The 945-nt window shown below is 34.8% G+C and overlaps 1 protein-coding gene across 1 annotated transcript; it reads right to left on the bottom strand.

Moving 5' to 3' along the window:
* Window positions 1–5: 5 nt before the first annotated feature.
* On the bottom strand, window positions 6–597 carry TRIADDRAFT_62843 (uncharacterized protein; the record flags this gene model as incomplete). Its single annotated transcript, XM_002118804.1, has 2 exons — window positions 6–346; window positions 483–597. Coding segments are annotated over 2 exons (456 nt in total), but the record flags the coding sequence as incomplete, so codon positions are not given.
* Window positions 598–945: the final 348 nt, after the last annotated feature.

Below are 945 nucleotides of genomic sequence, written 5' to 3'. Positions count from 1 at the left end.
CTTACTGTATCCCATGCAAGTCCAACTCTATGCAATCTCGCAAGTAATCTTTCTACTATTAATGTACTTGCTTGAACCCCACCTTGTGTATGCTCAATAGACCCACCAAATGGATATAAACTTCCATTACATCCAGCGCAATGGAATAACATATCTGATGAAAATCCCGTCGTTGCCTTTATACAATCAAATATACATGCTGTTTGTGCTATTGGATTGCCAAATAACGCTGCTTCTGGATTAAGTATCACGTTTAACTTGTCATTCCCCCAAAGTGGATCAAATTCACTCATATAAGCTATGTCTATTGACATCTGCTCCATGCAAATAAAATCTGCCAGTAATTCTAACCAATAAATAAGTGGGTATATATAGTAATGTACTTGATAAAAACTATGCTTCAGTGACTCATTTGCGTTTTTTCTTGCAACCGTCCCATGCTTCTTGCTACTCTTCATTATCTGAAATCCACCCAAACTCACCATACAATATGGCGTCCTGGTTACATCTGCTAACCTCACAGGCTCCCAAAATGATATCGCAAGACCTGGTAAAGGCACTTTTACACCTATTCCAACATCCGTTGGACAAACACATATTATCTTACTCGGATTATCTGTATCTTGTCTGCCTCCACTATATATAGAAGTGTTACCTATCTTAATGGGAAATATACACCTCCAGCATATGTCCTTTATTGGATTTACAAATTTTCCTACACATGGTTCTGCATTGACATTGGTTATATTTAATACTACAGTAATTTCTGTGATGAGTATTATTTTGCATACTTTTTCATACACCTTTATTATTACAAATCTAATTAAATTTATAAGTGGAGATCTTATCACCTCACTAATTCCTTTTATTCTCCACTTATAAATATCTGTATTTTCTTTTTTATAAATTACGTTTTTTGATAGCTTTCTAGCTTCTTTTATGGTA

The sequence above is a fragment of the Trichoplax adhaerens genome, genomic scaffold (genome assembly GCF_000150275.1).
Source record: "Trichoplax adhaerens TRIADscaffold_1420 genomic scaffold, whole genome shotgun sequence".
Classification (NCBI taxonomy): Eukaryota; Metazoa; Placozoa; class Uniplacotomia; order Trichoplacea; family Trichoplacidae; genus Trichoplax; species Trichoplax adhaerens.
Note: the sequence above shows the minus strand (reverse complement) of the source record. Positions and strands in the feature narration are given on the sequence as shown.